This window comes from Phaseolus vulgaris, chromosome 5 (assembly GCF_000499845.2).
Source record: "Phaseolus vulgaris cultivar G19833 chromosome 5, P. vulgaris v2.0, whole genome shotgun sequence".
NCBI lineage: Eukaryota > Viridiplantae > Streptophyta > Magnoliopsida > Fabales > Fabaceae > Phaseolus > Phaseolus vulgaris.
The window spans coordinates 18,254,820-18,277,516 of NC_023755.2; the positions used below are offsets into that span (position 1 = coordinate 18,254,820).

A 22,697-nucleotide genomic window follows, 5' to 3' on the forward strand; every position below is an offset into this window, starting at 1 on the left:
TAATATGTTTTAAATGATCCTAACTAACTTGGCTCCTTTATTAAATGCTTTTGACCACTTGGTGGGCCTATATAAAGGTGGTTTTGCGCTCCTAATCTTGGAGTAATAGAAAGAGTTTATCTAAACAATTTTTCCAAGATTTGAAAGAGCTTTGGATCATTCTTAAGTGTGTGGAATAGGATTGGGTTGTAATTCTGAACTTTAAGCTTTGTAATACCCAGGTGTATTCTATTCCCTTCTTCCTTGATTACTGTATTTCAGTAGTTGTGTTGCCAAGGAGTGTTGTGTGTTCTTGAGGTGTTCAAGATCAACATTTTTGGTGTGGTTTGCCAAAGGTAGTGTGTTTCTTGAGGGGTTCAAGGTCACTACTTTGGTGTGTGGTGTTTGTAATCTGGTTTTGATTGCATAGTGGAATACCCAGTGGTTTCTGGGGACTGGATGTAGCTCTTGGTGTAAGAGTTAACCAGTATAAATTGCTTGCGTGCTTATCTCTTACCCTTAACTCTTTAAATTTTGTTTTTAAGTTGTTTTTATATATTGTTGATAAAAACAATCGATTGTTTCAACAAAACAACTGATTGTTTTTCTGATATCTTAAAACAGTTTTGGGTATTTGTTTCCTTGATTCTTTTCTCTGTAATTCAACATTGATTTTCATTATACCTTCAAAGTTTGCGAAAATCCATCTTAAACAATTCACCCCCCCCTCTCATTTAAGGCCATACTTTCTAACACACCCACCCATCTGTGTGGAGGAGAAGCCGAGAGAACACCAGGAGAAGCCGAGAGAACATCCAGCCCGAGTTGAAGCCGAGAGCATCCAGCCCAAGTTGAAGCCGAGAGTATCCAGTTCCAGGAATAGACGAGAGAGCCCAGCCCAAGGAGAAACCAAGAGAGTCCAGCCCAAGAAGAAACCGAGAGAACCTAAGGTGTAATGTAGAAAAGCCCAAGACTGGAAGATTTGTAAAAGAAGTTAGTCTTGTTAACCTGTTTGAGTGTTCTTGGTCCTTGTTGTAAGAACATTTTGGCGCCCACCATGGGGCCGAGAAGTAGTCGAAAAAGGTTGAAGACAAGATGAATCAAAGAAAAGAACAGTGTGGAGAGCAGGCAGATAATCTTAGCATGCCAATGGCAATGTTAGTGCAACTGCAAAAAGAGTTTGAGATGTTAAAAAAAAGTAATGAAGAAGAATTAAGTATGTTGAGAGCCGAAAATGCACATATGAGGAGAAAGTTGCAAGAAGAAACAGTTTTGAATTCATCCTTTGAAACCGTTCAGCCGAGAGCACAGGTGAATGAAAGGATTCATCACAATGAAAGTTCCCAAACAAAAAGAAGATTGCTTGAAAACTCTGGGGTTTTTGCAGGAGCATCTTCTAGAAAGCATCCGTTCTATGATGTTATAGTTGATACTCCGCTGCCCTGACAATTGGAAAAATTTGACCATTGACAAATATGACGAAAGCACAGATCCTGATGAACATATTGCAATATATACTACTCAGATCAGTTTATATACGTGGAATGATGTTGTTATGTGCAAGGTGTTTCCTACGACGCTGAAAGGAGCAGTACTGAGTTGGGTCACGCGTCTCCCACCCTTAAGCGTTGATTGTTTCGATACAATGGTGGAAAAGTTTGGTGCTCAGTTTGCGACTAGTCGCCCTCATCATTTAACATCGATTGTCTTGGTAAACATAAGACAAGAAAAAGGGGAGTCGTTAAGAATTTTCATGGAACAGTTTGGAAAGGTTGCCTTGGGTATTCGAAATCTCAGCTCAAAGGTTACCATGCATCATATGATAACAACATTAAAATCGGGACCATTTGCCGACAGCCTTTGTAAAAAACCCGCGACTAATTTGGATGAATTAAGGCAGCGAGCGTCAAAATTTATGCAGATGGAAGAACTGAGAGAGTTCCGAAACCAGGTGAGGGTTGATGGAGGTGAAAAGAGGGGGATGGAAAGAGAAAGTGGACCTATGGTTAGAAGAGTCAGAGAAGAGTTTAGAAGTCGAAAATTCCAACAATACACACCCTTAAATACAAACAGAGCAAGAGTTTTATAGGAAGCCATGGCAGTAGAAATAATACCACCACCAAGAAAAGCAAGAACACCGGAGATAGCAGATCACACTAAGCACTGTGAGTATCATAAAAATCATGATCATCATTCAAAAGAATGTATTGGATTGAAAGATAGAATAGAAGAATTGATTCAAGCAGGGCAGTTGAAACGTTTTGTTCGAGGAGGAAATACAAGAATGAGGTTAAGTCTGGAGAGAGATGTGAGAGGGGGAGAGATAGGGGAAAGAAGAGTGGAAAGATTTGAGAGAAGAGAAAATAGAAGAGTGGAAAATAGAGACGATATAAGGGGTGGAAGGCTGGAAGGAAGAGGTGATAAAGTTTACCAAAACACACAGTTTTTAAGGCTGGAAGGAAGAGGACGATATAAGGTGTTAAGGGAGAGGACGAGGACGATATAAGGTGTTTAAAGAACAAATTGAAAAGAAGAGGACGATATAAGGTGTTTAAAGAACAAATTGGAAAGAACATGGAAGTCTATGTTGATGACATGATTGTTAAGTCAGGTGAAGTACACAAGCATTTGGAAGACCTCAAAGAAGTGTTTGCACGAATAAGAAAATACAATATTCATCTTAATCCAGAAAAATGCGTTTTCGGTGTTAAGGGAGGAAAATTTTTGGGTTTCATGCTAACTAAAAGAGGTATTGAGGCAAACCCTGATAAATGTGAAGCAATAATGAAGATGAGAAGTCCGATAAACTTGAAGGAAGTACAAAGATTAGTGGGGAAATTGAATTCATTGTCAAGATTTTTACTAGTGTTGGCTGAGAGAACCAAACCGATAGTGAACTTGTTGAAAAAATCCGAAACCTTTGAGTGAAGTGAACAATGTGAGCAAGCCTTTTCTCAAATAAAGAGTATAGTAGCCGAACCACCAATCCTAGTTAAACATGTGCCAACCCAACCCATCATAGTTTACTTAGCAACTTCACATGAAGCCATAGGAGCTACCTTGATCCAAGAAAACCCATAGCAAAAACCGATATATTTTGTAAGTAGATCCCTTCAAAATGAAGAAACCAGACATCCCAAGGTTGAAAAGGTTGCCTTAACGCTGGTGTATGTCGCAAGACGTCTTCAACCATATTTTCATAATCATCAGATAATTGTGAGAACAGATTATCCAATATCTAAAATTTTGAGAAAACCAGAACTTCCAGGTAGAATGGTGACTTGGTCGATTGAGCTTTCAGAATATGGAATCAAATATGAACCGAGAGGACCAATCAAAGCCCAATCCCTTGAGGATTTCATTATTCAAATGCCGACAATAACACAACAGGAGCAGTGGACATTATATGTAGATGGCGCGTCAAGCAAAAAAGGAAGCGGAGCAGGGATAGTACTTGAAGGACCAAATAACTTCCAAGTAGAGATGGCGCTAAGATTTGAGTTCAGAACATCCAATAATCAAGCAGAATATGAAGCTCTTATTGCAGGATTGTTGTTGGCCAGAGACATGGGAGTCGAAAATGTCATTTGCAAAAGTGACTCTCAGCTTTCGGTGGGACATGTGCAGGGGGAGTATCAGATAAAAGATCCATTATTAATGAAATATTATCATAAAGTATTAAATATTATGCAATGCTTTAATAAAGCTGAAGTAAAATATATTCCGAGAGAATTAAATATGAAAGCAGACTCATTATCCAAATTAGCAAGCCAACAACGACAAGTACAGCATAATTTAGTCATACAACAAACCCTCAACCATCCGATAGTTAGTTTAAAAGAATGCTTAAATATTGCGACGTCAAGAGATGAATGGATCAAAACGTATATAGAGATCATAAAGAGTCAAGAGCAAGGTGTTGAACTAGATACAAGAACAACAAAGAAAATGGCTAATTTTGTTTTAATTGGTGACGAATTGTACAAAAGAGGATATTCTATGCCTTTGTTAAAATGTCTCTCAAGAGAACAAGCTGAATATGTAATTAAAGAGCTTCATGAAGGACTTTGTGGATTACATTGTGGAGCTCGAACAATGGTGACAAAAGTTTGCAGAGCTGAATACTACTGGCCAACAATCCGAGAAGATTGTGAGATCTATGTTAAAGCATGTAAAAAATGTCAAGAGTTTGGAAGTTTAAACCATATACCAGCACAAGAGTTGCAAGGAATTGTTTCCCCATGGCCATTTGCAAAGTGGGGAATCGATATTCTTGGTCCTTTTCCACTTGGACGAGGGCAAACCAAGTTCATGATAGTAGTTGTACCGCCCTGGTAGTCGGGAGCGATGACGTGGCATCCCGCTACAGTATAGGCGTGTTGGCAAGGCGCCAGGTTGGCAGAAGGGAAGGAAGTCGGGGGGCTCGTGAAGTCGCCAGTTATTAAGTTGGCGTGTTCCGATCTCCAGCATACCAGAATAGGCGATCACCGGGTTAAAGATGAAGTCGCCAGATGTAAACTCAGGCGACCAAGCGATTGGAGATCGCCAGAGAAAGCACATCGCCAGAAATGAAGATGGTGCAGATTATGAAGGCGGCCGGCGAGACCACAGGGTAGGTGTACGAAGGCACCCTAACTCGCCAGTTCCAGTAGAGATCGCACTCCCAAGTTGGCTATGTACTGGGCAGTACCATGCATAGGTAACTTAGCAAAACGAGAGTAGAAGCAGCGCCCAAGTCAAGGAGGCTCCAGATGATGGCACGTGTACAGTTGGATGCGAGCCACGTGTCCAAATCTGTAACTGCCAGGAGAGAGAAAGTAACCAGGTATATAAGAGTTCTCAACGAACTTTCTGAGGTACGCACGTTCAGATTATACTCTTTACGCTTGCGAGTTATAGAGCTGACTGTGAGAGAGGATTTGCACGGTTCTTGTTCTTTTAGTATTTGGTGATTCGGTCACTGACTTGGGCGTTGGAGTGCGATCGGCCGCAGCGGCGCCGCTCTGTTTCTTTTGCAGGTTCTTGAGGTGGATCTCGTAGAGGAACGGAGGTTTGAAGCGGTGCACACGTCGATCCTTTGACGAGGCAGTTTCCAGCGTTCTGGTCAACAGGCAGGATCATCAGGCGCCCACCGTGGGGCCGTGTAAAACTTGCTCCCATCCACAGCGTGAGTTCTTGGAGGTTTTCGAAGTTTTCTGCGTGGTTGTGTGCTGGTGCAACCATCGTTCGCTGTTTGCTTGAAATTTGTTCGGTGAATTCGCGTTTTACACCGTTCGCTTGGGTTTTCGATCGGTGAAGTGAGGTTTTCCTGCTGTTTTCGCGCGATTTGTTCGGTGGAGTTGAGTTCTTTCATCCGTTCGGTTGTCCGCGGGAAGAGCAGTGGTTGCTGGTGAAGTTACAAGTTTCTTTGAAGGTTTACGGTGTTCTTGAGTTTTCTCCCGGAGTTTCGCACAGTTTTTCCGATTGATCGATGACTCAATCGTCGCTGAAGTAAGTGTTGTCCGCTGCATCCTGTGATTCGCTGAGATTCATGAGAAAAATGAGAAGCAATCGCTCAAGTCCAGTTGCGCCCGTCGCTGCCGAAGGCGCCGCTGCCATGACCATGGCGCAGATGGCAAAGATGATGCGTTCGTTGCAGGCAACTGTGGAAGCCTCACGCATAGAGCAGGCGAGAATGCATGAGGACCTGGTCGCCTCTCGCGCCAGGAATGAGGAGCTCAGCAAGGTGACTGAGGAGCTGCGTCAAGCTCTTCAGGAGCAGCAAGGGCGTTCTTCTGCTGAAGAGGTGGCGCCGTCATCGCCACCTCGCGTTTTCCCTATGCCTTTTGATCAGGCGATTACTGACACGCCCATTCCTACGAGCGTGGTCCCTGTCAAGGCTGTCTTTACCGGCGTGGAGGATCCAGAGGCCCATCTGACCACGTTCCATACGCAGATGATGCTGTCGGGAGGGTCAGACGCCGTGTATTGCAAGATGTTCGTAAGCACGCTCCAGGGAACGGCGTTGGAGTGGTTTGTGAGCCTACCTAACGGTCACATAACCAGTTTTCAGCAGTTCTCTAAGGTTTTCGTCGAGCAATACATCGTGAACAAGGCACCGCCCAGGGTGTCCTATGATCTGTTTGATATAAGGCAGTACCAGGGAGAGTCCCTCAGAGACTACCTGAATCGCTTCGGAGCGCAGATGGTCAGATCGCCGGCTAAAGATGAAGAAATGCTGGTCTATGCATTCAAGAAGGGCGTGCTGCCAGGACCATTCTGCGAGGCCTTGATCAGGGCTCACCCTGCAACGTTTGCTGAGGTCAGGCGACTTGCGGTGGCTCACATCGCCGACGAAAGTGAGGTCGCTGAGAAGAGAGGGAGCGTGGCTCCCGCTAGGCCACGCGCCCAGACCAGAATCCAGCCGCAACGGGTGCTGGAGACAGCGGCGGCGGCCAGGAAGGACCAGAGGACTCGCCATCCTTACGATAGGAGGAACAAGGGAAGGAGCCAGGGGCGCCAGCAACCAGCACGCCGGGAATACAATCGCCCGCCTAAGCACAAGTTTGTTATGGGATTAGCGGACCTGATCGCCATTCCCAACATATCTGCCAGGTTGAAAGCGCCTGAGAAGGTGGGCGACAAGGTGCTGGGACCAAAGCCAGACGCCTGGTGTGAGTTTCACCAGGGCTTTGGCCACACTTTGGACTCGTGTTTGTCCTTAGGGTATCAGCTCGATGATCTGGTTAAGAGCGGGTTCCTAAATGACTATCTGCTGGATAGGAGGACGGGGGGAGCGTCGAGTTCCCAGCCAGCAGGTGGAGAAGCCCAGCAACACGAAATGCCTATCCACGGGGAAATCCACACCATCGCAGGAGGTTTCTCAGGTGGTGGATGCACCGCATCGCAGAGGAAGAAGTACGCGCGGTCGGTGATGACAGTGGATATGTTTGAGGATCACTCGCCGGAAGTGGACATTACGTTCACCAAGCAGGATCTTCCGGACGTTGTGCCTCATGACAACGATCCCATAGTCATTTCGTTGGTTACGGCGGGAAGGAAGGTCCACAGAGTTCTGGTGGACCAAGGAAGTTCGGCAGACGTGATGTTTTGGCCGACTTTCACGCAGCTGGAGTTACCCGTTGACCAGCTAAGGCCCTATGGAGGGTGCCTATATGGGTTCGCTGGTGACCAGGTGGAGGTCAGGGGATATATTGAGCTGAGAACCACGTTTACAGATGAGGCTGGTTCGAGGACGGAGAAAATCAAGTACCTCATCGTAAACGCTCCTTCAGCATATAACATCCTGTTGGGAAGGCCCACGCTTAACAGGATAGGCGCCATTCCGTCGACTCGGCACATGAAGGTAAAGTTGCCGTCTATGGAGGGGGTGGTGATCACGATCAAGTCTGATCAGAAAGAAGCGAAAAAGTGCTATGAGAATAGCCTGAAAAACAAGAGATCAGTGAGTTATGTAACAACCACCCCACCTCCCGGTGTGAAGCCCAGATCGACGGTAGCGGACGAGACCGCCGGAAGGGACGTGGAGATGGTGGACGCTGAGCTAGTGGAGGGAAACGCTGGTCTGGAGGAGGAAGAGGCGCGAAATCGCCCTGAGGAAGCGAGAGAACAGGGAATTGCCAGGGCGGTGATCGCCCGAGAATCTAGGCCAAAACCTGTCGAGCAGTGGCTCGAGAAAGAGATCGGGGGAAAAATCTTCAAGTTGGGAAGATCTCTGGAGGTCGAGCTCCAGGACCAGATCGCCAAGGTGATTGAGCGGCATCTGGACGCGTTTGCATGGTCTGCTTCGGACATGCCCGGGATTGATCCCGACTTCCTGTGCCATCATCTGGCGATGGACAGCTTGGTGAGACCAGTGCGACAAAGATGAAGAAAATTCAACGAAGAAAGGAGGCAGGCGATTAGAGATGAAACTCAGAAGCTCCTTGCTGCAGGCCACATCAGGGAGGTCCAGTACCCTGAATGGCTGGCGAATGTCGTGCTGGTAAAGAAGAGTAACGGGAAATGGCGCATGTGCATCGATTTCACCGATCTGAACAAAGCTTGCCCAAAGGATTCGTATCCTTTACCAAGCATAGACGCCCTGGTGGATAGTGCTGCGGGGTGTAAGCTGTTGAGCTTCCTGGATGCCTTCTCGGGGTACAATCAGATTAAGATGCATCCCATGGACGAAGAGAAAACAGCCTTCATGACGGAGAGGTCGTGCTACTGCTACAAGGTGATGCCGTTTGGGCTGAAGAACGCGGGGGCCACGTACCAGAGGCTGATGGATCGAGTACTTGCACCGATGCTGGGAAGGAACGTGCAAGCGTACGTCGATGACATGGTCGTGACCTCGCCGGAAAAGAGCAAGCACGTTGCCGACTTGGAGGAATTGTTCACGACGATCGCCAAGTTCAGATTGAAGCTGAATCCAGAGAAATGTATTTTCGGCGTGGAAGCTGGGAAGTTTTTGGGTTTCCTCTTGACTGAAAGGGGCATAGAGGCCCTGACAAGTGTGTCGTCATCCTGGCGATGAGGAGCCCAGCTACGGTGAAGGAGGTTCAACAGCTAACAGGTCGGATGGCAGCCCTGTCCCGCTTCGTGTCCGCTAGCGGGGAGAAAGGCCATCCCTATTTTCAGTGCCTGAGGCGCAACAATAAGTTTGTTTGGACGAAAGAGTGCGAGGAAGCTTTCGCCAAGCTGAAGGAGTATCTGGCGAGCCCGCCGGTTCTGTGTCAACCGCTGGTGGGAACCCCTCTCAGGTTGTATTTTGCTGTAACTGAGAGGGCGGTGAGTGCGGTGCTCGCCCAGGATCAAGATCAGGCTCAGAAGCCTATCTATTTTGTGAGCAAGGTGTTGCAGGGCCCCGAAACGAGATATCAGGCCCTGGAGAAGGCTGCGCTGGCTGTGGTATTTTCGGCGAGGAGGTTGCGCCACTACTTCCATAGCTTCACAATACTGGTGATGACTGACCTGCCCATTCAGAAGGTCTTGAAGAAGCCTGACGTTGCAGGAAGGATGGTGAAGTGGGCAATGGAATTGTCAGAGTTTGATATCAAATATGAGCCCCGAGGCCCGATTAAGGGGCAAATCTTTGCAGTTTTCGTGGTCGAGCTCTCATATGAGGCAGCGCGAGTTGAAGGGGACGATTTCCGTTGGGTACTTTCGGTGGATGGATCGTCGAACCAGCAGGGCAGCGGTGCTGGAGTCATATTAGAAGGACCCAACGGCGTGCTGATCGAGCAATCTCTGAGGTTTGCCTTCAAAGCCAGTAACAATCAAGCGGAGTATGAGGCGCTGATCGCCGGAATTTTGTTGGCCAAAGAGATGGGAGCTAGGGTGCTGATGGCTAAGAGTGACTCGCTGCTAGTCACAGGGCAAGTAACAGGCGAGTTCCAGGCTAAAGATCCACAAATGGCGGCCTATCTGGAATATGTGCAGGAGTTGAAGAGTTCTTTTGCCTCCTTTGAAGTAGTGCATGTGGTCAGAGAGCAGAATGCCCGAGCTGACTTGCTAGCTAAGCTCGCCAGCTCAGGCAAGAGGGGTAGGCAGAGGACGGTGATTCAAGAAACTCTGAAGACGCCGAGAGCATTTGTGGCAGATCACCTGGTCCTTCAGATCAGCAAGTCGACGGAGAAAGCCGCGAGAAGCCATAAGTCCCTGACGCAAGAAACTCTGAGATCGCCGAGAATTAGAGCTTGCCGGGGGAGAAGGTGAACGTGATGCAGGTCTGCGCTACCCATGAGCCAGACACTTGGATAACCCAGTACAAGCGGTGCCTGGCGGATGGCCTTCTCCCGCTGGATCCGACTGAGGCTAGGAAGGTAAAGAAGAATTCTAGCAAGTACACCCTGATCGATGGCGATCTGTACAGGTTTGGGTTCACTCACCCGCTCCTGGAATGTATACATGGCGAGAAGTGCACGAGAATCATGGCGGAGCTCCACGAAGGTATATGCGGAAGCCACGTCGGGGGTCGAGCTCTGGCCGCGAGGACTCTCCGTGCAGGATACTACTGGCCATCCATGAGAGAAGATTGCAAGAAGTATGCCCAATGTTGCAAACAATGCCAGCAGCACGCCGATTGGCATAAGGCGCCTCCCGAGGAGTTGAAGTCGATCTATAGCCCTTGGCCGTTTCATACCTGGGGAATCGACATCCTGGGACCTTTCCCGCTGGCGATCAGGCAGATGAAGTACTTGGTGGTGGCGATTGAATATTTCACCAAGTGGATCGAAGCAGAACCAGTGGCCCAGATCACCGCACACAAGATCGAAGGTTTCGTGTGGAAGAACATCGTGTGCCGGTTTGGAGTGCCTAAACGCCTGGTGTCGGATAATGGGACTCAGTTTGCAAGCCACCTGTTGAAGAAGCTCTGCGAAGGGGTGGGAATTCAACAAGTGTTTGCATCCGTCGAGCACCCTCAGACAAATGGCCAGGTGGAGTCAGCCAATCGGGTGTTGCTGAGAGGTTTGAAGAGGAGGCTCGAGAAAGCCAAGGGACGTTGGGCTGAGGAGGTGCCCCGTATAGTCTGGGCATACCACACCACCGAGCAGTCAGGAACCCATGAGACCCCATTCAGCCTAGTCTATGGGTGTGATGCGATGATTCCAGTAGAGATTTAGGAGAGCTCGCCGAGATTCCTGAACTTTGTAGAGGAAGACTCGAATGAAGAGAGAAGGCTGAACCTGGATCTACTGGACCAGGTCAGGGAAGAAGCGAGACTGAAAGCTGAGGCGGTGAAGAGAAGGATTGAACGAAGGTACAACTCGAAGGTGATGCCAAAGCAATTTAGAGAAGGCGACCTGGTGATGAGAAAAGCCCACTAGTACGAGTTGGAGAATAAGCTGTCGCCTAAGTGGACGGGACCGTTCAGAATAACCGAGGCGCTCGGGAACGACGCCTACCGCTTAGAGACACTGGAAGGAGGGGCGATCCCTCGCACTTGGAACGCCACGCACTTGAAGTTGTACTATAGTTAAGAGCTTGTAAGTAGAGACAAACACAAAAGTTACATTACAATGTCTCTGATAAAACAGTTTGAAGGGGGCACTCTTTTTTCCCTAAGGAGGGTTTTTAATGAGGCCACCCAATAAAAGAAGAGTTTATGAAGTATAAGGCGTTTTCAGATTGCATGCTTTCTAAAAAGTTTTAAGTCCTCATCGTTTTTCGGCGATTGGAGGCACCAGTTAAAGTTTTTAAGTCCTCATCGTCTTTTGGCGATCGGAGGCACCAGTTAAAAGACCTCAACGCCCTCGCGCGTCCTGAGGCAAGTTAAAGACCTCCTCGCCGTCGAGCTAGTGCAGGCGAGAAAAAGTAAAAGTCCTCAGTGTTCCTGGGGGCGAGAAGATGTAACCCCTGGGGCAATGTAGAGGCAAGTAAAAGACCTCCTCGCCGTCGAGCGAGTGCAGGCGAGAAAGAGTGAAAGTCCTCAGTGTTTCTGGGGGCGAGAAGATGTAACCCCTGGGGCAATGTAGAGGCACAAGTGAAAGTCCTCAGTGTTTCTGGGGGCGAGAAGATGTAACCCCCGGAGTAATGTAGAGGCAAGTGAAAGTCCTCAGTGTTTCTGGGGGCGAGAAGATGTAACCCCCGGAGCAATGTAGAGGCAAGTGAAAGTCCTCAGTGTTTCTGGGGGCGAGAAGATGTAACCCATGGGGCAATGTAGAGGCACAAGTGAAAGTCCTCAGTGTTTCTGGGGGCGAGAAGATGTAACCCCCGGAGCAATGTAGAGGCAAGTGAAAGTCCTCAGTGTTTCTGGGGGCGAGAAGATGTAACCCCTGGGGCAATGTAGAGGCACCAGTAAAAGTCCTCAGTGTTTCTAGGGGGGGAGGAGATGTAACCCCTGGGGCAATGTAGAGGCACGATTTAAAGACCTTCTCGCCTATGAGCGAGTTCAGGCGAGTTAAAGACCTTCTCGCCTATGAGCGAGTTCAGGCGAGTTAAAGACCTTCTCGCCTATGAGCGAGTTCAGGCAAGATAAAATCCTTCTCGTCTCGAACGAGTTCAGGTATGGTGTTAAGGGTGGACGAAGTTTGGAAGGTGGCTAAGGCAGGCTCGAAGAGAGCGCCTAGCCACCCGGCCTATGGTCCTGAAGTTCAGGAAGGTAGAGGAGGATCCGAAAGGCGCCTCTACCCCCAGATCAAAGAGCAATGGCCAAGGCGTGAAGCCAGAAAGAGCCTGATCGCCAAGAGTCTCTAGCGACCAGGAAAAGTTCAAACGATGGCGAGAATGTTAAAGGACCCGTTTTGGTGGAGCAGATCGGGTGAAGCAGTGTTTAAACCAGCAGCTGAGTCAAGGTTTGTTGCTTAAGGAATGTTTTTACGATAAGGTTATTTGCCTTAAGTTTACGAATCGATAAAGTGTTTGTTGCTTAAAGGTTGAAGTGGTTCGGAACAGCCAAGTACAAGATCGTGCCTACGAGATTACTGAGTTATTTCGTTGAAAGTAAAACAAGCCAGGAAAGTTGAAGCGATTAAGGAAATCATAAGAGGAAAAACGTAGACTTTGTCATTAACAGTGAATAACAGTTCAAAACATATATACGAAAGGACATAAAGTTTATTACAAGTTATAATGCAAGGGAGATTATGAAAGTGATGGATGAATTAAATTGATCAGTCTTCGGCGGGCACCACTTTTCCATCCACCACTTCATTATCCAGCGACACCATGCTGAGATCCAGGTCGGGGAACAAGCAGGCAAATTGTTCCCGTGCAGCTTCGAATCCAGCGGCCAGAATTTGAGCAGAGTTTAGCTTGAGTTCTTCAATTTGCTTCTGAAGTTCCTCAATCCGCTTCTTGAGATCTTCAATTTGCTCTTTCAGCTCCTTATTCTGTTGCTCCAGCTCTTCAACCTGCTTCTTGAGTTGTTCGTTGGTCTCTTGAGCCTGGAGAAGGTCTTCAGCAACCTTCTTGGATTCCGCTTGCACTTGGGCCAATTCAGCAGCCACCTTTCCCTTCTCTTCGTTGGCTTTGGCGAGATCAGCTATGGCGTCGTCCCTTGCCTTTTCCACCTGCCCAAGGAGGGTCTCTCGGTCGGCTGACCTTTTCTCTAGTTTTTGCACCTTGACGGCGTCGACCTTCATGAGAGCCTCCAGGTCAGCCACCTTGACGCGGTAAGGCACAATCTTGCTCTCTAGTTCGATCTTTTCTTGAGCAAGCTGTTGCACTTTGTGGCGGAGATCAGTGGCCTCTTTGCGCGCCAACCTGAGCTCGGTGCTCATTGCGTCCTCCACTCGGGAGTGTTCAATCTCCGCCAGCGTCAAGTTGAAAGACAACTTCTCCACCTCAACCCTCATGGTGCTGTTCTCGGTCTTGAGGTTGAAGAGGTCGTCTTGGAGCCTCCTAGTAGAGCTTTCCACAGCTCTGGTGATGATGGCTGGGATGTCTTCTGCTATCGTCTTTAACTTAGCAGATAGAGGCTCCCACATCCTCGTGACCTCAAGGGGGAGGTTTGCTGCTTGTAGAGGCACCAGAGGCGCTGTGGGGGCCTGTTGTGGGTTTTCGTCGCCACCTTCCTTAGCAGGTTCTTCAGTGGGCGCTTGTTGGCGTGGTGACGGAATCGGGGATTCGGTGATCAGAATCGATGAGGTATGAGCGACCTCATCCCTGATTGGAGCAACCTCTGCGGCTGAGGCATTTGAAGGGGGACCCCCTCCCGCTGATACATGTGGCGTGGAGGCGCTCGGGGGGTCCTCCATGAAGTTTGGCTCTTGGGCCTCAACCGCAGGCAGCGCAGTGGCTAGCGGGATAGCTTGGACTGGTGAAACAGGAGCTTGTGGTGGTGGCGATGATGGAGGAGGAGCAGGTGTGGATGGTGGCGTTGACGAGGGAAGAGGGGGTGGTGCAGGTGGTGAAGAAGGTGCCACCCTCTTCCTCTTTGTAACGAGGCCATCCTCGGTGACCTCGTCATCTTCTTCCTCATCCTCTTGGACTACCTGGGGAGCCTTCCTCTTGGGCCTCTTTAGGACCAGTTTCTTGCGTTGGGCAGGTTCCTTAGGTGGCGATCGCCCGTGGACGATGGCTGTCTCCACCACCGAGTTGGGCACCGTTTGAGAACCCGTCGCCAACCCGTGGGTTCGGGCGAGCGCCCTCAGTTCAGCAAGCATACCTTTGCCCAACATGTTATCTGCATGAAACGAAAATGCATGGGTTAACTCAAGGAGAAAATAAGTGCACAAGGCAGTATGCAGCATAGCAGATAATCGGTGCAGGAAAAATAAAACCAAAGTCTTGCGCATAACGCACAAGACGCCCAGAAACAGTCAAATAGAAGCAGTATTAAAACAACAGTTTAAATGTTCTAACCTATTCGAATTTCGAGTTGGTCCTCGTAGAATTCGAAGCAGATCAGGGTGGTGGTAAGGAAGGTGATGTTGGCATCCGCGACCCTTTTCCAGAAAAGGCAGAGATCTCGGTCCAACGCTCCCATGCTGTCAGGACTTCTGGGTCTCCTAAAACAGCTCTTGGACTCTTTCTTCCCCTTGTCCACCCAGTACAAGGGGAAGCCGTCGAGTAGGGAGTCGTCCTTGTCGTTGGGGCGCACTTGGACGAACTTCCCCTTCCAGTCCTTGTAGGATTGCTGGAAGATAGCAAAGATGGACCTCCCAGCAATCGCGTTCAAGCTAACCCACAGGCGGTCTCCTGGGTGCTTGGCTTCGAAGAGAAATAAAAATACGTCCACGGATGCGGGCAACCCCAGATGGTCGCACATCACTTGGAAAGCTCGAACAAACGCCCAGCTGTTGGGGTGAAGCTGGGCGGCGGCAATGTTGAGCTCGGTAAGGAGTTCCCTCTCGAATCGGGTGAAAGGGAACTTGAGCTTCACCTTCTTGAATAAGGTCGTGTAGAAGAAGCAGAAGGGCCCGTCGGCACTCACCTTGTCATCAGCACAAACAGGCAGATCGGGGGGCAAGGTAGCACTATCATCTTTTTGTCGTGCTCCTTATGAAATGATTGATGAAGCTCATCCCCCTTAGTCAGCCGCAAAACTGCTCCCGCAGTGTTCACAGAAGATGTCTCCCTCAGAAGGGTCAAGTTGGCCCAGGGATACAAGGTTTTGAAGTCTGGCAAGGGAACGGGGGCTCCTCCGGCGATAGGTGGAGTCGCCTGGGCCAGGTTAGGGCGGGAAGACGCAGGCCTCTCAGCCTGGGAAGATGAAGTGCCACGAACTCGTGGTGGGTCGTGTGCTTGAGAAGGGGGGTTTCGTGATGAAGGAGGAGGATTCGGGGTGATCTTTGTGCGAGTCATTGTTGCAGCTGCAAAGGAAGAAGAAAAGGAAAAATGATCAGGGGTTACAAAGGCTGACTCGATCATGGAAGGAAGGTGAAAAACGAACGAACGTAGGTTCGTTGCGATGATTGACGAAGCCCTAAGTTACGTAGAAGGAGAAATGGAAAAAGCAACCCACAGCGTATGCACCAGGCAGTTACAGGATGATGCGAATCGGTTAAAATGCAAGAAAGACCAGCAGAAGAAGGAAAGTAGGTACCTGTACCGCCCTGGTAGTCGGGAGCGATGACGTGGCATCCCGCTACAGTATAGGCGTGTTGGCAAGGCGCCAGGTTGGCAGAAGGGAAGGAAGTCGGGGGGCTCGTGAAGTCGCCAGTTATTAAGTTGGCGTGTTCCGATCTCCAGCATACCAGAATAGGCGATCACCGGGTTAAAGATGAAGTCGCCAGATGTAAACTCAGGCGACCAAGCGATTGGAGATCGCCAGAGAAAGCACATCGCCAGAAATGAAGATGGTGCAGATTATGAAGGCGGCCGGCGAGACCACAGGGTAGGTGTACGAAGGCACCCTAACTCGCCAGTTCCAGTAGAGATCGCACTCCCAAGTTGGCTATGTACTGGGCAGTACCATGCATAGGTAACTTAGCAAAACGAGAGTAGAAGCAGCGCCCAAGTCAAGGAGGCTCCAGATGATGGCACGTGTACAGTTGGATGCGAGCCACGTGTCCAAATCTGTAACTGCCAGGAGAGAGAAAGTAACCAGGTATATAAGAGTTCTCAACGAACTTTCTGAGGTACGCACGTTCAGATTATACTCTTTACGCTTGCGAGTTATAGAGCTGACTGTGAGAGAGGATTTGCACGGTTCTTGTTCTCTTAGTATTTGGTGATTCGGTCACTGACTTGGGCGTTGGAGTGCGATCGGCCGCAGCGGCGCCGCTCTGTTTCTTTTGCAGGTTCTTGAGGTGGATCTCGTAGAGGAACGGAGGTTTGAAGCGGTGCACACGTCGATCCTTTGACGAGGCAGTTTCCAGCGTTCTGGTCAACAGGCAGGATCAGTAGTTGTGGACTACTTTACAAAATGGATAGAAGCAGAAGCGTTGACTAAGATAACGCTTAGCAAGTACAAACGTTTGTATGGAAAAATATAATATGTCGATTTGGAATCCCACACACCATTATAACTGACAATGGCCGACAGTTCATTGACAAAAAACTAATGGAATTTTATGCAGATTTGGGATCAAGTCAACAACCACTTCAGTTGAACATCCGCAAACGAATGGACAAGTCAAAGCTGCAAAAAAAGTTATTCTCAGACAATTAAAGAAGAGGTTAGGAAGTGCTAAAGGTTTATGGGCAGAAAAGTTACCAGATGCAATGCTACCAGTAGAAGTTAATGAATCAACATTACGAAGGCAAATGGAAGATTGGAATATCAACAATGAATGTTTGAGGACTGACCTTGATCTTATTGAAGAACTCAGAGAACGAGCAAAGATAAAGGAAGCAGCAGTAAAGAGAAGAGCAATGAAGAGGTTTAATGCAAAAGTAAAATTAATAGATTTTAAAGAAGGGGATTTAGTCTGGAGAATGCGAACTGATGCTCGAAAAGATCCACGACATGGAAAGCTAGCATCCAATTGGGAAGGTCCTTTCAGAGTACTAGAAAATTTGCAAAATGGAGCCTACAGATTAGAGACTTTAGAAGAAAAAGTGATACCAAGAACATGAAATGCAAGTCATTTGAAGTTTTATTTTAGTTAAAGTAGAAGATGTAAAAAAAAGACTTTTGTGTACATACTTATCGTTTAATGAAGAAGAAGAAAAATTAAGTGACAAAATTCATCTCATTCACTTTCATTTTTCGGTCTTGGATGATTTCATCCCAGGTGAAATCCAACCGAAAAATCTTTTTGGTCTTGGAAGATTTCATCATATTTGAAACCCTGCCAAAGAAGGCAAATCAAGAAACATTCGGGCTTGGATGATTTCACTCTAAGTGGAAACCCTCCCGGCATCAAGCATAGCGAAATGCAAAACCAAGAGGTCTCAAATTTCAGCATGCTTAAATACAAAACCGAGAGGTCTAACCAAACATTGGCATTTCAATATCAACTCCAAAAGTTCAACTCATAAGAATTGTCAAATTGGTCTTACGAAAAACCAAGAGGTTTAACTAAAAAGTTCATAAAACAAATATTTACGGTTCAATAAAAAACCGAAAGATCCAGGTTGCAAGGTGGCCACAATAAATTTATGCTTTAATATAAAATCGAGAGGTCTAGTTGAAGATTTATAAAATCATGTGATCCGATCGGTCATCGGTAGTCGATGACGTCAGCATCAGAGAACCACGTGGACCACTCGCAGGGTGACACGTGGGCTAAGTGGCAAAGAGGTAGGGGGACGATCGCCAAGAGAGGTGATCGGTGGTCAGTAACCAAGTTACCACCGACAGATCAGGCGGCAGAGAGGTCGGGGGACAGATCACCCAGAATGGTGATCGGTGGTCAGAAGCCAAGTGACCACCAGCAGACCAGTTCCCAGACTCGCGCCTGGAGGCAGAGCGCGAGTAGCGAATAAACACTGATCAGTCATCGGGTGTATTGTCATCGGGGTTTCGTGTTACACGCAGTTAAACTGGGACTAAGGTTCCCAGCGAGAGCGTTACGCATGGACCTCTCATGAGCACACCTCAAGGAACCATGCACGAGAGTGGCCTGAGGGAACTAGTAAGCCAGTCAGTGACTGGTGATTCCCTCAACCCATTACGTGCGTGTCATCCAGAAGGGTAAGTCGCCTACACAGAGAGTAACGTTCGGTGAGTGCGCCTAGACCAGCCACACCCGACGTCCACTCCTAAGAGTGTGCAATTTACCCAGATAAGAGAAGCATCCTAAGTTACTCCGCAAGGGCGTAGCTTAGGAGGACAAGGAGAGGCGCTAGAGCCCTTCCAGTAAGTGACACGCGTGTGGTTAGATGTGAGTTGCAGGCCTCCACGTGTCACCATCTGAGAGGGGTGCGGTCCAGACAAAAGAGCACTCCGTACCGCTAAAGGTACAGACAGGCGCAGCCAAGCGCAGACATGCGCAGACTCTCACGCTCCCCATTGCTGATTCTGAAGGTATGCTTTCTCTGAAAAGCATGACAGGGTTCTGACACATGCCAGAAAAGCATAACAGAATTCTGTTGTGCCCAGGAGCAGGGAAAGAGAGATAAAAGGCAGAATCAGAGTGAGAGTAAAAGGGGGGAGAGACGAAAAACAGAGTGCAAGTTCTACACACACACATTTTTACTAAGTTTCCAGTTTCTGGTGGTTCTGTTGAACTAACTTGATCGTCGGAGTGCAAACGGCCGCTAGAGGCGCCGTCTGTGTATTTTGCAGGTCACATTTTGAAGCCATCAGAGAGAGAGAGTTCAGAAGGTGATTCTTCAGGAGACGCAGTCGCGAAGACAGGGCAGAAAGTGTTACAAAGCGATTCACCCACGTTCAAGTTGCCGGCAGGATCATCAAGTATTTGCGTTAAAGCCGATAGGTATAATTAAGCCGTTATGATTCAATGATTATTCTTTACAAATAAAAAATTGTAATCGAAAGATAACATTTAAAGCATTCAAATCAAATAACCAAAAGGATAACACCGAGAAGTTAGCACCGAGAGTTCTAAAATAATATTTAAATAATAACAAAAAACCAATTTAAAACAAGAGAAAGCAATAAACTTTATAAAATTTAAAACGATAAGGTCCAAAAAGGGATTACATTAAGAATGCGAACATCAATACATTGATCAGACATCATGGCATTCCAAAAACAAATTCGCTTCTCGATAAGAAAACCGAGAGCTACAAACAAAAATGAGAGCCCATATCCATCTAGCTCTCGGCATTAACATCTTCAGCATCATTTTCAGGAATCTCGTTAACAGGAATTAATTCACCATTACAAAAATCTTTCTTAACATCAAAGTTGCATTCATCAATAGGAATCTTATAAAAATACTTCGCTTGTTGCAGAGCTTTCTCAAAGCCTAATTTATGTTGTTCCAGAAATAAAGCTTTTGGCCTAAAAAACATCCACCTTCAATTGCTCTCTCTCCTCCTCCATAACTTTGATAGTGTTTGTGTTAGCTTCCTTCACAGAAGATAACTCCGAAACTTTTTCATCTAGAAGTTGATTTTTGTTACGAAGTCGAACGATCTCTTCACCAATCTTCGAGTTCTCGGTTTTTAAATCAGAAATTTGCTTTCCAAGATTTTCTTTTTCTATCTCTTGCTGGTTTTTCTGCACATTCATATCTTCTAGTTGCGAAGTTAAAGAGGCCATTTTCTCATTACTCTCAGCAAGTTCACTTTTTAACTTTTCAAACTCAGCAAGAGACACACAACTACCATTCTTTGCTTTCACCATCTTCCCAATCAAAAGCGCGAGTGGGAATCCGGTACGAGGGGTGACCAAAAACCTCAATAACATGATCTGCAGCATCCATCGAGTGACAGGACCACGAATTGAACTTTAATGGATCTTGCGTCCAATACAAAGGAAATTTTGGAGTATCTCCATTAAAAAAATATTCTCTTCCTTCTCGCTCTATTAGGATCTTGAAAAAACTTCCCTTAAAATCCTTATACGACGACGTAAAAGGTTTAAGAAAACAAATATTAGGCTTACTAATGAGAGACAACCAACTTGGTCGTTTACCAGGCCGAGAGCTATAATAATACGAAAAAGATTTGGGGCTGGGAGAAAGTGACAATAATTTACACAAAATGCTAAAAGCTTGCATTGAAGCTCAACCATTAGGATGAAGCTGAGTAGGAGCAATATTAAGAAAATTAAGAACGCCCATTTGAAAATCATTCAAAGGCAATCGAATATGAAGGTCTCTAAAGAAACAAGCGTAAAAATAAAAAAAAAATTCACTACTATCGTCCTCTCGGGCATGGCAAACATTATCAACATCACCCACACGTCGAAAATAAATTATATCATTCTCAACATCAGAATAATAAATCTGAGAAATGGAAACAAAATCACGAAGCTCACTAGTAGAGCGATACCGAGAGAAGAATTCTCGAACCTTAGAGTTAACCCAATTGTAACCTGGACGAAGATTCTTCCTTGGTGAAATTATTTCGAATATTTTAGGAACATCAACAGTAGCGGCTCCATTTGAATCCTTCATACAAGAAAGAGTAGCAGAAGAAGACTTCGATTCAAGATTTTGTTCTTCTCGTACCACTCGTCCAGTAGATTCACCACCCGCGCTTGAAAAACCACTCAGATCATCAGAAGCATAAGTAGAAGCTTGAAATAGACATTTTACCTTTAAAAAACAAATAAAGCTTCAAACGTCGCAGCTCTCAAAAAGCAACAAAGCTCGTATAAAACGATAACAACTTGAATGAGATGCCTATTTATAAACTAAACAAACCCTAGATACTGAAAAGTCACAAACCCTTCCAAACCGTTCAAAAAATTAATCATCTAAGGGTTAAAACAACATCTCTACGTCAAATCATTCAGTCTGAGCAAGCAAATCGTAGGAAACGAGACATTTAATATCAAATCAAATCATATCTCGAAATTATCATATTATATTTAGACATAAATATTTTTTCTTAAAAATTTAAGTAAAATTCTTTATGCCTCGGGGGCCAGTGTACTGGTAGGCTAAAACCGAGAGGTTTGGCCGAGAACTAACGCCGAAATAACCGAAAGGTTATGCCAATAAATATATAAAATAAAACTAAAACATGTATATTATTATTATAGCAAGGCCCAAATTAGATAAGAAACCTGCGTTAGGGGGTGCGTAAATAATAAAACGGTGTAGAAAGAAAGTCCAAAGGTAAAGTGAAAGCCCATTAAGAAAACTGTATAAATAGGAGGTCAACATAAGAGGTAGGTAAGAGTGATTTCTGTCTGATGAACATAAAACCAATTTTGACTTTGGCATCGAAGCGCCTTGCAGGTACACCTACCCATCTGTGTGGAGGAGAAGCCGAGAGAACACCAGGAGAAGCCGAGAGAACAACCAGCCCGAGTTGAAGCCGAGAGCATCCAGCCCAAGTTGAAGCCGAGAGTATCCAGTTCCAGGAATAGACGAGAGAGCCCAACCCAAGGAGAAACCAAGAGAGTCCAGCCCAAGAAGAAACCGAGAGAACCTGAGGTGTAATGCAGAAAAGCCCAAGACTAAAAGATTTGTAAAAGAAGTTAGTCTTGTTAACCTGTTCGAGTGTTCTTGGTCCTTGTTGTAAGAACAGGCAGTAACAGTAATAGTTCCTTTAATACAAGATATAATTCAGTCAACTAAGATACCAAGAGAAGATTTCATATTCCAACTCTTCAATAGCAGTGGTGTAATTCAGTCAACTAAGATACCAAGAGAAGATTTCATATTCCAACTCTTCAATAGCAGTGGTGGTCAAGGTAATGCACACGACGTGCACTTGGTATAACTCAGCATTAAAAGAAGTCTTGCACACAAGAATGCGACGTGACATCCCAAGGCTCTTGATGAAGTACAAGAGTCAATCTCCAAAATTACGTCTAAACTATTCACTCGATGAATGTATTTGAGATGCTCTAAAGTGTGCTTATGGTTATTAAACTTCCGAGTTAATGTTAACTCGTCCGTGTTTACGTTCTGACTCATCCTAAATGAGTTAACTCTGAAACAAACTCATTTTTTTTAGAAAACAAGGTGAATTTCCTGTAAACTCGGTGAACTTAGTTGAACTCGTGAGTCTGGTTTCGAGTTGGGGAGTCCAAAGGTTTTTTTTTTTAAAAACTCAAAATGATATCATTTGTAAACCAAAAATCATACAAAGTTACCGTGCTTTTGTTGTTCATTGTGTTCGTGGTTGCCTTTTCGTTGTCGCTTGTCTTATCTCTGTTTGTCATCGACGCGCTCGTGGTTACTTTCGTATCAATTCCGACCATGCAAGGGTCAGGTTGGTGGTCTACAATGGTTACATTTGTCTCATGCGGTGGATACGTTCTTCTCGTGCAATGGTTGTTGTTTCTTTAGGTATGTGTAAATCTCACAAGAGAATATTATATTATTCAATGCAAAGAATGACTTATATAAGCCTTACAGACTCTGAAAAAACAAACTAACTGCAACTGCATACTGAGTGGCACTAAACTAGGAGTAAATAATGCAACAAATAAAGACCCGTTAAGCCCTATATTTCAGGGGCCTTATTCACACGTAAATAACTAACATACCCTCCCTTAAGCTTTAGCTTATTTCAGTAACTTCAACTATACCAAGCATGTGTCTGAACTTCTCAAACTGATCGAGCTTCACAGCCTTAGTCATCACGTCAGCCACTTGTTCATTTGTATTGCAATATTTCAGTTGAAATACTTGTTCATTCACCAAATCTCGCAGAAAGTGAAATCTTACTCCAATGTGTTTACTTCTTCCATGGAGAACAGGATTTTTGGATAATTGAATTGTAGAATTGTTGTCACATAGAATTTTAGTGGCTTC

The 22,697-nt window shown here is 46.2% G+C and overlaps 1 protein-coding gene across 1 annotated transcript; it reads left to right on the forward strand.

Moving 5' to 3' along the window:
* Positions 1-12,180: 12,180 nt before the first annotated feature.
* Positions 12,181-16,926, forward strand: LOC137834067 (uncharacterized). The gene is made up of 2 exons (XM_068642133.1): positions 12,181-12,257; positions 16,428-16,926. Exons 1-2 carry the CDS (start codon positions 12,181-12,183, stop codon positions 16,924-16,926), a joined length of 576 nt encoding a protein of 191 aa, XP_068498234.1.
* The last annotated feature ends 5,771 nt before the right edge of the window (positions 16,927-22,697 follow it).

Excerpts from the sequence above, each read along its gene's own strand:
- LOC137834067 (XM_068642133.1), top strand. The coding sequence starts at position 12,181 with ATGGCGAGAATGTTAAAGGACCCGTTTTGGTGGAGCAGATCGGGTGAA. Across the intron at positions 12,258-16,427 it reads AAACCAGCAGCTGAGTCAAG|ATTTGGGATCAAGTCAACAA; the intron begins GTTTGTTGCTTA and ends AATTTTATGCAG.